This window comes from Hyaena hyaena, unplaced genomic scaffold (genome assembly GCF_003009895.1).
Source record: "Hyaena hyaena isolate Hyena2069 unplaced genomic scaffold, ASM300989v1 scaffold_214, whole genome shotgun sequence".
NCBI lineage: Eukaryota > Metazoa > Chordata > Mammalia > Carnivora > Hyaenidae > Hyaena > Hyaena hyaena.
In genome coordinates, this window is record NW_024080842.1 from 928,665 (window position 1) to 941,198 (window position 12,534).

The 12,534-nt window shown below is 52.9% G+C and overlaps 1 protein-coding gene across 3 annotated transcripts in view; it reads right to left on the reverse strand.

Annotated features, from left to right (window-relative positions):
• Positions 1–12,534, reverse strand: part of SLC25A48 (solute carrier family 25 member 48) — a 48,728-nt gene that overhangs the window by 33,062 nt on the left and 3,132 nt on the right. For all 3 annotated transcript variants that reach the window (XM_039242240.1, XM_039242238.1, XM_039242239.1), the window contains exons 2-4: positions 9,842–9,885; positions 4,872–4,943; positions 1,436–1,694 (exon numbers count right to left, since the gene is read on the reverse strand). In XM_039242240.1, the coding sequence (XP_039098171.1) occupies positions 1,436–1,694; positions 4,872–4,943; positions 9,842–9,885 (375 nt within the window). The remainder of the gene's footprint in view (positions 1–1,435; positions 1,695–4,871; positions 4,944–9,841; positions 9,886–12,534) is intronic.

Consider the following 12,534-nt stretch of genomic DNA (forward strand, 5'->3'; position numbering starts at 1 on the left):
GCTGGCCATGCCTTGCCCCCCACCCCAGTACGCACACACACCCCTAGCCCTTTTTCCTCCCCTTCCAGGGTCAAAGTACCCAGGCTGTGATGGATGCAGGTCTGCCCCCAGGAGCAGATGACTCGTCAGTAGGAACTCTTCCAACATCTGGCCCCAAAGAGTTTTAAGACTTAAGGAGAGATGTCCTCTCCGCCTGAGATGGACATAAAGCTTTCCTGAAATAGGACAGAGAAAACACCAGTCTGGGGGCCAGGACTCCTGGTTCTCAGCCTGTTCACGATGTCCTCCATTCCTCTACATCTTTCCTTTGGCCTTGGGGACAAGACCAGATCAGCAAGCTTCAGACACTTCTGTGAGGGGAAACCCTTTGATTCAACTACATTGTACCAATATGTGACTCAGGCGGGTGGAGGCGAAATCTCCTTGCCCACAGATCTCTTCGTGGTCAGCAAGAGGGGCCTTACCCATGAGGGCCCTCAGCCCAGACCTGACGTCTGAGGTGTCAGGAAGGACCACAGATCGAGCCCTTCCATTATACAGAAAGGAGAAGGCGGCCCAGGCAGGGCCATATCTTGCCTGAGGAGACGGAGTACAATTAGAGCCAAGAACCAGACGTGAAGGGACTGAAATCTAACACCCCCAGCTTGTCCTTCCTTGAGAGCTGATACTTTCTACTCTGCACACCAAGTGCCTTCCTGTTCTTTCCACCCTCCTTTATCAAACCACTTCCAGGAAAGGACACAGAAACTCCTTTCTCAGCAGAAAGGATGTAACAGATTCGGCCTATGGTGCAGGATTGCTGGGTAGCACACCAAGAAATGAAGCTCTAACCACAAAGTCAAGGAGGGGGAGAGGAGTGACCCCTCAGCCCCTATAGCTGGTGGTCTAGATGTAAGACCTCCTGGCTGCACGCCCCTGGTGTTGTAGACAAAGGTGTGGGTTTGAGATCTGTGAGTCCCTCGGAGGCCCCCTGCCTGATTTAATGCTCTGGGAGGCTCTCCAAAAATTCTTAATAACTTTTGAACAAGGAATCCCACATTTTCCTTCTACTCTGGACACTGCAAATTAAGTAGCTGGTCCTCACCCTCCGGTCATTAGCTGTGTGGCCTCGTCTAAGTGTCTTAAACCTTTGGGAGTCTTGGTTTTCTCCTCTGTGAAATGGTAGCAGTGATAGCACCTGCCTCACACCACTGTTACGAAGGACCAATTAAGTGAACACAGAACACGCTCTAAGCAGGTGCCTGGCACAGAATAATTCATTAATCATCGAATTAAGGACAGACCCTACTGCAGATAAAAAGAATAATTACAGAGCATCACATGACCAATGCAGCCGCTCCTGAAAAGGATATGAACAATTGCCCCCCCCCCCCCCCCCCCCAGCTGGCAAACCAGCCAAGGCTCCCAGGCATCAGGAACCCTCCCCCACTCTTACCTTCCCGGAGCGGCTGTGTTTGCATCTGCAGCCGGATCTTGATGAGGTCGACAGGCGCACCCAGCCCCACGGACACGGCGCCGGCCACCATGCTGGCCAGGAGAAGGTCGGGCAGGGCTCCGGTTGGGCCGGCCCCGGGCTCCCTGCAGTGATGCTGGCTGAGGAACCTCTGCGTGTTACTGAAGACCCCGAACACCACCGAGTTGTAGACGGCGATGCTGGCGAGGGGAAAGGACATGCCCTTGAAGAAGCCAAAGACCTGTGGGAGAACCAGGGTGGCGCAGCATGAGGGCCCGCGGCCGCCGCAGGCCAGGGCACCCAGCTCCCCATCCCACCCTCCACACGGGCCCTGCCCGCTGAGCGGCCGCAGGCTGGTGAGGGGACGTGGTGGGAAACATAATCATTATGCCAGCGACTAGAAAACATGAGGGCGCTGAGGTAAGAGGAGAGACAGTTGAGGCAGGAGAGGAGGTGCTCTCCACCCACGGGCAGGGGCATTCTTGCTCCCGGGGAGAAATCGGCGTGTGGCTGCAGTTTTGTCGGGCCATCCTAGGCCTGGAATCCGTATTTGCCACCAGGGTGGCAGAGTTCTTGGGCTGGAAAGGTATCAGGCTCCAGGGCGCCTGGGTGGCTTGGTCCGTGAAGCGTCCAACTTTGGCTCAGGTCATGATGTCACGGTCTGTGAGTTCGAGCCCCGCATCTTGCTCTGTACTGACAGCTCAGAGCCTGCAGCCTGCTTCAGATTCTGTGCCTCCCTCTGTCTCTGCCCCTCCCCAGTTATGCTCTATCTCTCTCCCTGTCTCTCTCAAAAATAAACATTAAAAATTTTTTTAAAGAAGGAAAGAAAGAAATCTGGCTGCATGGAGCCCTGGTGGGTAGAGGACTTGCCAAGCACCGTACATACCCTCCTCATCCACCACTCAAGCAAAACATTCTCTGAAGCATCTGCCACAGGCTGGGGGGTGTGGGGGAAGCTATAAGAAATCCTCGCTGCCCTCACTGAGCCCACGCACTGGGTGCAGGAAAGGGGAGGAGGGCAGGGCCAGACAAACTGACAGGTGACTCAAATTTGATGTGCTAAGTCTGTGGGGAAGGTCTAAGGGGAGCGGAGCCCCCAGGAGACTTCTGCACATTCACCAAAACCACAAGAGAGGGTGCCTCCAGCTGAGGAGAACGTCCCTTCCATGCTGCACCTTTCTTTTTTTAAATTTTTTTTTAACGCTTATTTAGTTTTGAGAGAGAGAGAGAAAACGAGCCAGGGAGGGGCAGAGAGAGAGGGAGACACAGAACCAGAAGCAGGCTCCAGGTCTGAACTGTCAGAGCCCAATGCAGGGCCTGAACACACTAACCTTGAGATCATGACCTGAGCCATAAGTGGATACTTAATCGACTGAGCCACCCGGGTGCCCCTTCCACACTGCACTCTTGAGGAACATCACAGACACTCCTCTGAAACCTGGAAAATTCCACAGGCCCATGGAGGAGTCAGGCCAGCACATACCTTGAGCCCTGTGCCAAAAATGAAAAAGTACCGGGAACCTGTTGTATCAACTCCAGGCCCCACACAAACCTGCTCATCCTGACCTGGGTGTGTGCGCTCTATCCGCCAGGGGCAGGACACCTCCCCCCACACACACACACATACACGTACACACACCCATGCACACACAGCCTGCCGCAGGTTCTCCCTCCCGACTGAGCCCCTTCACATAATGTGGGATGTCACTTAGCCCCAAAGCGCTGTGTCTCCAAGGAAGGCCCACAGGTCTCACAAACACCCCGGCGCGGGGACGCTGGCTGGCAGGCACTGTGGACCACGCGTGCCAAAAAGGAGAATTAATGGCCACCATGCAGGGGAGTGACGAATCGCACACTGCCCTGAATGGCTAGAGTGAGGTTTGCAGTCCACTGTAAAGCAGCCCCTGAAAAGAGTTAGGACACCCCGGCAAAAACACACCTCTGAGGAAAATCTCTGCGGGCAGACGGGAGGCTCGCGAGCCCCAGGGCACTTCCTGTGAGTGACGCTGTGAAAAAGACGGTGGTTGGCAATGGGGCCACAATTCCAGGGACTCAGGGGACCGCCCAGGGCTGCCACAGGGCTTACATCTGACGGCTTCTTTAGATTGTCATTTCATCGTAAATGACAAAATGTATTTTTTAAATGGTTTTTAATGTTTATTTTTGAAAGAGGGAGAGAGCGACAGAGCACAAGTGGGGGAGGGGCAGAGAGAGGGAGACACAGAATCCGAAGCAGGTTCCAGGCTCTGAGCTGTCAGCACAGAGCCCTATGCAGGGTTCAAACCCACAAACCATGAGATCATGACCTGAGCTGAAGTCGGACTCTTAACTGACTGAGCCACCCAGGGGCCCCAACAAAATGTATTTTAAACTCCTCAAAGAAGGGCCTCAGAAAGCACATGCTAGTTCTCAAGAAGGGCACCTGAGGCCCTCTATAAAATATTATTCAAATCTGGGGCACTAGTGTGGCTCAGTCAGTGAAGCACACGACTTCTAATTTCAGCTCAGGTCACTATCTCAGGGTCTGTGAGTTCAAGCCCTGAGTCAGGCTCTTAGCTGACAGGACGGTGCCTGCTTGGGATTCTCTCTCTCTTTCCCCCCCTCTCTCTGGCCCTCCCCTGCTTATGTGCGCATGTGCTCTCTTTCTCTCTCTCTCTCTCAAAAATAAACAAACTTAAAAAAATTGGGGCGCCTGGGTGGCTCAGTCGGTGAAGCATTCAGCTTCGGCTCAGGTCATGATCTCATGGTTCATGGGTTCGAGCTCCACATCGGGCTGTGTGCTGACAGCTCAGAGCCTGGAGTCTGTTTCAGATTCTGTGTCTCCCTCTCTCTCTGTCCCTCCCCACTCATGCTCTGTCTCTCTTGCTTAAGAAGAAATAAAAAACATTAAAAAATAGTTTTCAAAATAGTATTCAGTTTTCCCCTTGGAAAAAGGAAAATCGTGGGCCCCCTGTTCTCAAGAAACCTGAGGTACAAGCCAGTGCTGGACATCTGGAATCAGGAGTGCCTGGCTCTAGCCATGGGAAGGGAAGCCAGTGAGCACGTGGTTTAGTGGCCTCTCATTTGGCTTCGAAAACTGACAAGTCACCCTGTTTTCGTAGGAATTCTCCCTATGATTCTAAATTCCTTAGAATTCCTCCGCAGAGGTTACACAAAATCAGCTTTCCCCCCAATAACCCTGCACGAGGTGGCGGGGCTAAGGTTAGGTGACACACGGTATTTGAGCTGTGGTGGTGTGAGGAGAGGAGGGAGGAGGCAACACTGAGCCAAAAGTCACTGAGCAGGAACAAACAGGCCTCCCGCCCTGATGGGCTGGCATCAGGGCTGCGGCCACGGGGGCCTGGGCAGGCTTCGAGTTCCTTGTGGGAGCCCCTGGCAGGGAGGGCCCCAACCCTGCCCCGGGAAGGGGGGCACTTACACTCTCCCTCCTGTACACGGTGCGGATGCAGCTGAGGGTGTTCCTGTAGTTGACGCCAGCCTGCAGGCGAGTCTGAGGAGAGACGTGCCACCGTGAGGGCCCAGGCGGACATGGCTCGTGGCCCCGCCACCCCAGAGATGCAGACTCGCGGTGCCCAGGCCCAGAAGGGGGACGGCCCTGCCCCAAGTGACCCAGCCAGTGAGGACGGCTGGGTTTCTGTCCCCAGCAGGCCCGCTCTCTGTGCTCTACCCGCGCTGCCTCCTTCAGTGTCCCATCCAGATCTTGGTGAATGGAGCCGAAGTGCTCCTGGTCTGAGAGAAGCACAAAGGCCCGTGTGTTGCTGCACAATGATGTGCGAATGATCAACATGTGACCCCTGTCTCTGGAGTAGGAAAATGAACGCATGGCCCTACCCCATCCGCTGTCCACACTCTGCCATCCTCAGGACCAGCAGAGTCACCTGTCCTTCGTGCCCCCCAGAACCCCTTCATCTCCCCCCGGGTGCTGGGCTGCTCCCCGCCAGCCTCCGGCTACCCCCTCGCCCCTTCGCCCATGTCTACACAGCAGTCCCACTGTTCTCTTCCAACAATAGTGAATCACATCACTGCTATTCAAAGTTGGCTGGCAGCTTCCCATCAAACGTACAGTAAACCCCACACTCTACCTGTGTCCAAGAGGCCGGGGACAGCCCACCTCTAGCCCCTGCATGTCACCTTCTCCATACCCCTGCCCTCCGTGCCCCCCACGTGGCACACCTCCAGGCCCCTGGGATGTCACTTTCCCCCTTTCCCTCCCCGCCTGAAGTTTCCACTGGCTCTTCCTTCCCCTGAAAGGCTCTTCCTCCAGCAACTGCTCACCGTTTAGGTCTGAACTTCAGTGTTGCACTGGTGTCATTTTTCTGTTTCTTATGGTTTATTCAGGCTCCCTTCCTATGGCAGAACCATCCCATATTTCTCTCTTGTCCCCAAGCTGAGCAGGGCCCTGTCACATGTCCCCTTTGCACTGGCTGAAGGAGGGGCTGAAGGGGAAGACGTGGTGTCCTGTAATGGAGCTCTGGTGATCAGGGGCATGAGTTGACAGCCACAGGGGGTCTGAGGAAGCCCACAAAAGCACCAGGGCACTCCCTTGAACCTAGTAAGAAGGAGCCCTGAGAACCACAGAAGGAATGATCTGGACCTCTTAGAATCCAGGGCCCAGGGACACTCAAGACCCATGCGGACTAATATTTCACGCGTTAGCTCAGTCTGTAGACAAGTAGCAGAGACTTAGGCAGAACATACAACATAAAAGTGAGGGTCTCTGAGGGGAAAATCAGGGGTGATGTTTTTCTGCCCTGACCTGCATTTCATTTTCCAACTTTCCTACAACAGGCAGGGGTTGCTTGTATTTTTAGCTTACATAATTTAAAACTAATTTTAAGTACACAACTCCTGTGGGAATATCCTTTCTTAATGAAAAAAAATTCCAACATTTCTCCCTTCCCACCCCCTCTCTGAGCTAATAATCAAGGCTAAGAGCTCAACGGAATCATCACAACAGTGTTGGAAACCCAGATGGCCACAAGCAACGTATAGCGTTCCTATAGCTACGGTACGTAAATGGTACCCCATGTTTCCTACAGATTAATTTCATAATCAGAGAAATATACCGATTGACTCACTCCACCAGTACTACTGAATGCCTATTTGGTAGTCACTGAGGCACTCTCAGGAAATTCCACAGGAGAGAAAGCAAACTCCCTGGGCTCCTGGAACTTATATTCAGGTGGGGATGGAAAAAACAGCCAATCAAAGGTAATTCCCAAGCAAATATATACGCCGGATGATGACAGGTGCCATGGAGAAAAACAGACCCAGGGCCAAGAGTGCGAGGTGGTTGAAGGAAAATGTAGTATTAAATCAGGTGGAGGTGAAGACACCCTGGAAGGTGTAGCAAGGTGAGAACCGGGCTTCCCATTAATCCGACCCATAGAGGCCTACATTGGGGTGTGGTATCCCCGACCAGCATGAGAACGTGGGCAAGGGGAGGTGGGCATGGCCATTTAAGACTGGCATTAAGGGGCACCTGGGTGGCTCAGTTGGTTAAGTGTCCGACTTCAGCTCAGGTCATGATCTCACAGTTCGTGCGTTCGAGCCCCACGTTGGGCTCTATGCTGACAGCCAGCTCAGAGCCTGGTGCCTGTTTCGGATTCTGTGTCTGCCTCTCTCTCTGACCCTCCCCTATTCATGCTGTCTCTCTTTCTCTCTCAGAAATAAATAAAACATAAAATTAAAAAAAAAAAAAAAAGACTGGCATTAAGAGGCCGAACGCCCTCTCCCACAGGCCCCAGTGCTGACAGGGCTGCCTCTGGGTACTGAATCCACAAAAAGGTGGAGTCACCAGAAAGAAATCAAGTTCCACTGAAAAACTCGAGGGCTCGAGTCACTCAGGCACATTGTAAGTGAGGAAACTCAACCCAAGACTCGAACCCAGACCACAGAATAGTTTCAAAACCATGGAGCGATGGTCTCCCAGCCAGGCTGAGCCTTGAGGTGGCCGCCCCTGTGGCCAGCAGCACAGGGCACCATCACACAGCCATGACCTTCCCTTACCCCCAGCGTGGCCTGGGGCTGGTGGAGCTTGTTGGAGGCGTGCACTTCTCGCACAGGCAGTCAGGCCACCTGAATAGGCTAGGGCCCTCCTACTCCTCTCCACTCTGGCCCTTCCTGATACATAAATCCGGTCTCTGCCCAGCCTGAGAACCTCTCCGCTCAGCGCACCAGCCTGGCGATGCCAGTGTTCAGTGCAGGACAGCCGCACACCTGCCGAAGCACGGGGCACCTTATGGAACTTCTCTCACGGAATCCCACAAACACCAGGCAGCATGGACAGTATACCCATTTTGCAGATTGAGAAAGCTGACTTCCACCATTCGTTTCCTACTTCTGTTGTAACAAATTAGGACACATGTAGCGGCTGACACCCATGCATATTTGTTCTCTTATGGTTCACCAGCTGGTCTAAAGGCAGCTGAGCCCTGATTAGCAAACCCTGGTCACACTGCCCCAGGCATATGCCCCAAATGCCCCAGCTGTGCTGAAAGCCAGGTGAGAATCCAGATCCCAGCTCCAAGGCTACCAAGCAGTCACGGGCTGGCCCTCCTACCTGTGATGAGGTGGCCAAGGGCAGGGGAAGGACCCTGACTGGGTCCTTTTAGCATGGCTCTTCTGAGGATAAGCGCTGGGACCTCAGACAAGTCACAACTCACTCCCAACTGCGTATGTGTTCCTTAGGGTACAAACGGCTCACTCACTACTCCAGCCTCAGTGCCACGGTGCCAATCTTCACAACGGCCCCTCCAGGAGGTGCTCTTTGCCCATTTTTCAGATGAGGAAGGCAAGGTTGGCGGGGGGCGGGGGGGTGGGGGGCGTTGCTAAGGGCTGCGCCCTGGCTACAAGAGAGCAGGGGAAGGGAGGCAGAGACTGTCCTGCAGGTGATTCAGACTCTGAGCCTCTTGCTCGGACCTTTCTCAGAGAGAGACTTCAGAGAAAATGTTAGCCAGAAGACAGAAAGGAAGGAGCACGTTCTGGGGAGTAACGAGGGCCCCGGGGCACATCCCTGGGCAGGATGCAAGGCCGGCCACGTAAGCTGGCATCGCCAGGCTGGTGCGCTGAGCGGAGAGGTTCTCCGGCTGGGCAGAGACCGGATTTATGTATCAGGAAGGGCCCGAGTGGAGAGGAGGAGGAGGGCCCCAGCCTACTAAGGTGGCCTGACTGCCTGTGCGGGAAGGGCATGCCTCCAATAAGTTCCACCAGCCCCTGGACACGCTGGGGGTAAGGGAAGGACACTCCACCCGGGAGACACAACGGTTGCCTGTGCCAGGAATGTAGCCGGAAGGCCCAGAGGGGCAGGCACTGGACTTGTCTGGTCCACCACCGATGCCCTGCTATCCACATACGGCCTGCAGAGACAAAGTGTCCAGTGCATGTCTGATGTCTGAGCAAAAGACATGGCCATATGGGAGACACAAGGGGCCAGGAAATAGCTTCAATTTTTAACAAAAATAGGGTGATCTGCCACCAAGAAGAGAGCAGGCCTGGGCTCTGACTAGGAGGGGTGCACGGTCCCAAAGGGAGAAAGATGGGCAGAGAAGGGACTGTAGCAGCCCGCTGGGAAGGGCCTGAGCAGTTCCTCTGTGTGCACGATCCAGGCAGAGCTGTAGCTATGGACGTGCAGGTCAGGGGCGAGAAGGCACTATTTGTGACCATGCTTTCCGGGTAGGGCTCTGTGTTCTGGGGACACAGAGGATGGGGTTGGAGTCACCTCACTTGTCAACGCTTTAACTTGTTATATGACCTAAGGAAACGCCTTCCCCTTTCCGGACCAGTTTCTACACCTGTCGAACAAGGGGCTTGGATGATCCCAATGGCATGTGACCCTACTGAGTCCTCACACGCCCTGCACTGAAGGCCTCCAAACCTGAAGGGCTGACCCCCATCCCTGGACTCTGATCCTATAGCTGCTTTCAGGATCCTGGTGCACCAGCAACAGTGGCCATGTTTTTCTCAAGTGTGGCCCCCGCGCAGTGTCCCCATCTCAGTGCCTCGTGGCTCTCCTCCGTGCCTGGAACATGTTTTCGAATCCCCTAAAACCCAACCTTAAATTCTGGACCCCGATGCCACCTCACATCTGAAACCTCTCCTGGTTTCTTAGTTCCACACTCACTGGCAGGGGCTGCCCCCTCCCCCACAGCCCACGAGAACCTGGAGGCAGAAGTGGAGCATTCGCAAAAACAAAAGCACTGCCAAGTAAGGAGAGGAGAATGATGATCCAAACCCGTCCCCCTGGCACCCCACCTCCCCTGGGCTGGCACAGACAATCTGCCCTGGGCTGGGGGCCGGCTTAGAATCAGAAACGGCAGACACATTCCTGGAGGCAGACTCACTCCAGGCCCCCTTCCAAGAGGTAATGGCAAACATGGTCTGAAGTACCTTGACCGTGTCCAGAGGGTGGCCGACAATGACGCTGGCCGCACCTGTAGATCAAAGAAAAGGGCCTGGTTGGTCACTCAGCCCCTGGGCTCCTCACACGCACCGGCTGGCTCTTGGGATAAGACCGAGGCTCAGGTGCTCACATTCACTCAATCACTCAATGCCCAGCTGCCTCCCCCCCCCCCCCAGGGCGCTAGGCCCTGCCAAAGGCACTGAGAAAGGCAGAGGAAATGAAGTAAAACCTGGGCTCTGCCTCAAGAAACAAGCAGCCCAGAAAAGGACAGTGAAGGTGCTGGGAAAACCGGATATCCGCACACCAAAGAAGGAAGTTAGACCCCTACCTCGTACCATGCACAAAAATGAACTCAAAATAGACCAAAGACCTAAATGGAAGCACTAAGACTAGAAAAGTCATTTGCTAAAATGTAGGGGAAAAGCTTCACGACCTTAGATGGGCAACAGATTCTTAGCCAGGACAGCAAAACATAAATAACGAAGGAAAAAATAAGCTGGGTATCATAAAACTTAAAAACTATTGTGCAGCAAAGGGCACTATCAAGAAAGTGAAGGCAACTTATGGCATGGGAAGAAGTATCTGCAAATCATATATTTGATAAGGGTCTAGTATCCAGGATTTATAAAGAATAAGTATTCAGCATTTATAAAGAATATTTACAACAATAACAATAACAGAAGGATTTTTTTTTAAGGGCAAAGGACTTGAATAGGCATTTCTCCAAAGAAAATACACAAATGGCCAACATGTATGTGAAAAAATGTCCAATGTTCTTTGTCATTAGGGGAAAGCAAATCAATAACACACACACACACACACACACAGAGACCCCTTGCCACCTACTAAGATGGCCCTAATTGTTTTTAGGGTGTTTTGTTTTGTTTTAAGGAAAACAAGAAGAGTTGACGAGAATACGGAGAGACTGGAATTCTCGTCCATTGGTAGTGGAGACCTAAAATGGTGCAGCCACTGTGGAGTGTGTCGTTCCCTCAAGAACTTAAACAGAGAGTTGCCACATGGCCTAGCAATTCCACTCCTAGACAGATCCCTAGAAGAACAGAAACAGTCACTGTGACAAGTCCATGAACATATGTGAGCACAGCAGCACTACTCATGATGGCCAGAAGGTGGAAACAGCCCAAATGTCCATCACGGGATGAGTGGGCCAATAAAACGTGGTAAAAGCACACAGTGAATGCTGCCAGACATTAATAGGAACGCAGTGCAGATGCTCGCTGCCGTGCGCATGGACGCTGCAGACGCGATGCACCAGGCCAGGCACAGAAAGTCACATATGTATCCAGTCACGCATCATCTGATTCCATTTACATGAATTCTCCTGAACAGGCAAATCCACAGAGGCAGAAAGCAGACAAGTGGTTGTCAGGGCTTGGAGAGAAGGGAAGTAGGAGTGACTGCCTCTTGGATCCAGGGACTTCTTTGGGCGTGACAAAAAGCTGAACTAGACAAGAGGGGACTGCTGTACAACAAACACCGCGACTATACGAAACGCCATGGAACTGGACACTTTAAAATGGTTAACTCTATGTTGTGTGAATTTTGCCTCAAATAAAAAGGGGAGGGTATGAGGAGAAACCCCAGAAACATTTTGGTTACCTAACAAGTCACTTCATCTTTTCCACACCTCACTGTTGGCATCTGTGGGTGGGAATAGTATTAGCACGTACCTTATCGTTCCACTGTAAGAACGAAGCGAGGTAATGATTGTAAAGTACCTGCAGAGTCCTGGCTCTTATAGGCTGTTGAGAGATGCTGGGGCACCCGGGGGGCTCAGTCGATTAAGTGTCCGACTTCAGCTCAGGTCATGATCTCACAATTTGTGAGTTCAAGACCCACATCAGGCTGACATCTCAGAGCCTGGAACCTGCTTGGGAGTCTGTGTCTCCCTCTCTCTCTGCCCCTCCCTCATTCATGCTCTGTCTCTCTCTCTGTCTCTCATTAAAATATTTTAAAAAAGAATGAGAGATGCTGCCACTATCCTGTTTTGTTTTGTTTTAAAGAAGCCCTCTTCTTCTAAGGACACTCTGGATTTTTCTTCTCACAGAAAGATGCCCATTTACACATGCAATCACAAGGGTCGCATGATTTTACATGGAAGCAAGGCTACCCAGAGGCCACGCAGATGAAGCAGCCCTTGTAGAGGCTGGGGACTGTGAGGCTGAAATGGGAAGCAGTCCTCGGCAACAAATTCTCCATCCAGCAGATGAGGAAGTTTCTCTGCTAGCAGCGGTGATGTAATCAGGTAAGGCAATCCTAGAAGGGCAGACGGGTGGAGGGGCAGAGGCAGCTGACCCTGAACGGACATTCCCTCAGGTCCCTCTCAGACCCTCCTTCCCACAGAAGTGGGCGGAAAGGTGACAGGCAGCGGGAAGTTCACTCTACAGGAACCCCTCCCAGCAGGGAAAGAAAGGACCTCTGGATCTCAGACTCCAGGTGTCTCCTCACTAGTGAGCACACCCCAGGGAGGCAGACCTAGCGCCCACTTTGAACCTGAGCTTCCTTGGTCACTCATTAGCCCACCCGTCTGAAAGCAGGGAACGCAAGAGAAGAAACAAGGCAATCAGGCCAGTGGTTTTCAGACCGGAGGACCTCACAGACCAGTGAAACTTCAAACAAAATGTAAAGGATGTGATGGTGAAATTTAATTATGCAAGTT